This window comes from Ipomoea nil, unplaced genomic scaffold, assembly GCF_001879475.1.
Source record: "Ipomoea nil cultivar Tokyo-kokei standard unplaced genomic scaffold, Asagao_1.1 scaffold2690, whole genome shotgun sequence".
Taxonomy (NCBI): Eukaryota; Viridiplantae; Streptophyta; class Magnoliopsida; order Solanales; family Convolvulaceae; genus Ipomoea; species Ipomoea nil.
In genome coordinates, this window is record NW_017619118.1 from 1355188 (window position 1) to 1357467 (window position 2280).

General features: G+C 44.6%; 1 protein-coding gene across 1 annotated transcript; it reads left to right on the top strand.

Annotated features, from left to right (window-relative positions):
- The first annotated feature begins 654 nt into the window (after positions 1-654).
- LOC109155069 lies at positions 655-2037 on the top strand. Its single transcript, XM_019302796.1, has one exon. The coding sequence runs from the start codon at positions 655-657 to the stop codon at positions 2035-2037; it is 1383 nt and encodes a 460-aa protein (XP_019158341.1).
- Positions 2038-2280: the final 243 nt, after the last annotated feature.

The window sequence follows — 2280 nt, forward strand, 5'->3', positions numbered from 1 at the left end:
ATTGTGCCTGTGCGCAAGAAGAATGGCCAGATCCGCGTGTGCATAGACTTTCGAGATCTTAATGTTGCATGCCCGAAAGATGACTTCCCGCTCCCTATCGCAGAGTTAATGATAGATGTTGTAACTGGACACGAGATCATGTCATTCATGGATGGCTCATCCGGTTACAATCAAATCCGCATGGCGCCAGAAGATGAGGAGTTTACTGCGTTTCGTACGCCAAAAGGTATCTACTGCTACAAAGTGATGCCCTTTGGTTTGAAAAATGCAGGTGCTACATACCAAAGGGCCATGCAGACTATATTTGACGACATGCTGCATAAAATGGTGGAATGTTACGCAGACGACCTGGTTGTGAAGTCGAAACTCCGCACAGACCACATGATGCATCTAAGACAAGTATTTGACCGCTTGTGGAAGTTTCAACTCAAAATGAACCCCCTGAAATGTGCTTTTGGGGTTGCTGCTGGCAAATTCCTTGGGTTTACTGTTCGACATAGGGGCATTGAGATCGAACAAGCAAAGATCGACGCTATAATGAAGATGCCTGAGCCAAAGAATCTTCATGAGCTTAAAAGCTTACAAGGGAAGTTGGCTTATATAAGAAGATTCATATCAAACCTAGCAGGAAGATGTCAGCCCTTTAGCCGGTTAATGAAGAAGGGTGTCCCATTTGTATGGGATGAGGCCTGCAAGAATGCTTTCCAAAGTATCAAGTCCTATTTAATGAAGCCGCATGTGCTAACTGCTCCAATTCCAGGACGCTCGCTGATCCTTTACATCTCCGCCCAAGAAAGCTCGGTGGGTGCTTTACTTGCACAAGAGAATGATAACGGGAAAGAAAATGCCCTTTATTATTTAAGTAGAATGATGACGCCAAATGAGCTCAAATATCTGCCAATTGAGAAGTTGTGTCTGGCCCTTGTATTCGCCATCAGAAAGCTCAAGCATTATTTCGAAGCGCATACAATTCGACTAGTTTCCAGGGCAAACCCAGTGAAGTATGTCATGTCAAAGGTTGTTCTTTCCGATCGACTTGCTAGGTGGTACTTATTATTTCAACAGTTTGAGATCACTTATGTACCACAGAAGTCCATCAAGGGGCAAGCCTTAGCAGATTTCCTAGCTGACCATCCAATTCCTGCCGAATGGGAGCTGTCCAGTGACCTACCTGATGAGGACGTGCTTGTGGTCGAAGTTTTACCTCCATGGAAGATGTACTTTGATGGAGCGGCACACAAAGAGGGGGCAGGCGCTGGAGTTGTCTTTGTTACGCCTGAAGGGGAAGTGCTTCCTTATTCATTTACCTTGACAGAGCGCTGCTCGAATAATGTTGCCGAGTATCAGGCACTCATTTTGGGACTTGAAATTGCAGCTGATATGAAGCAACTAAGGGTTAACATATACGGAGACTCCAAACTGATTATCAACCAAGTACTTGGGGTTTACGAAGTAAAAAAACCAGAGTTGATCCCATACAACAGTTATGCAAAGATGCTCCTGCATTGGCTAGGAGATGCTACGATGGAGCACATTCCAAGGAAACATAATAAGCAAGCCGATGCCTTAGCTGCTTTGGCTTCAACTCTATCACATCCTATAGATGAGGCTCGGCTACGAGTATGCCAAAGATGGGTAGTCCCTCCAATCTTCGTGGACGATGGCTCTCTTGACGACATTGTTGAACTCCCGACTGTTTCTGTCTATGAGGTAGATAAAGAGGATTGGAGGCAATCATTGATTGACTACCTTGTTGATGGGAAGTTACCTCAAGACCCTCGTAAGAGGGTAGATGTAAGACGTCGAGCTCCTCGCTTCATATATTTCAAGGATGCGCTATACCGGCGCTCGTTTGATGGTGTGTTTCTTCGATGTTTAGGCGAAGAGGAAGCTTTACAAGCGATGGAGGAGGCTCACTCTAGAGTGTGCGGTGCTCATCAGTCTGGTCCTAAGTTACATTTTCACATCAAAAGAACACTACAAGAAAAATCACGAATCACGACGGAAACATCGCGACAAAATGCAATCCGTTGTTGATTCGCGACTGTTTTTCTATGGAACGTGTTCCGTCACGATTTTGCGTCGAAAATGGTGACGAAATTTAATTCCGTAGCAAGTTTTGGCGCAAAGTGAGAAAAAACCCAAAAAATTTTGGCGCTCACATTTTGGTGACAGATTTTGCGATAGAATTAAGTTTTGTCACCACATTAGCGACGGAAAAAGCAATGGTCGATGGTTCCATTGCGGTTTTGCGACAGAATTAACGACGATAATAAATTC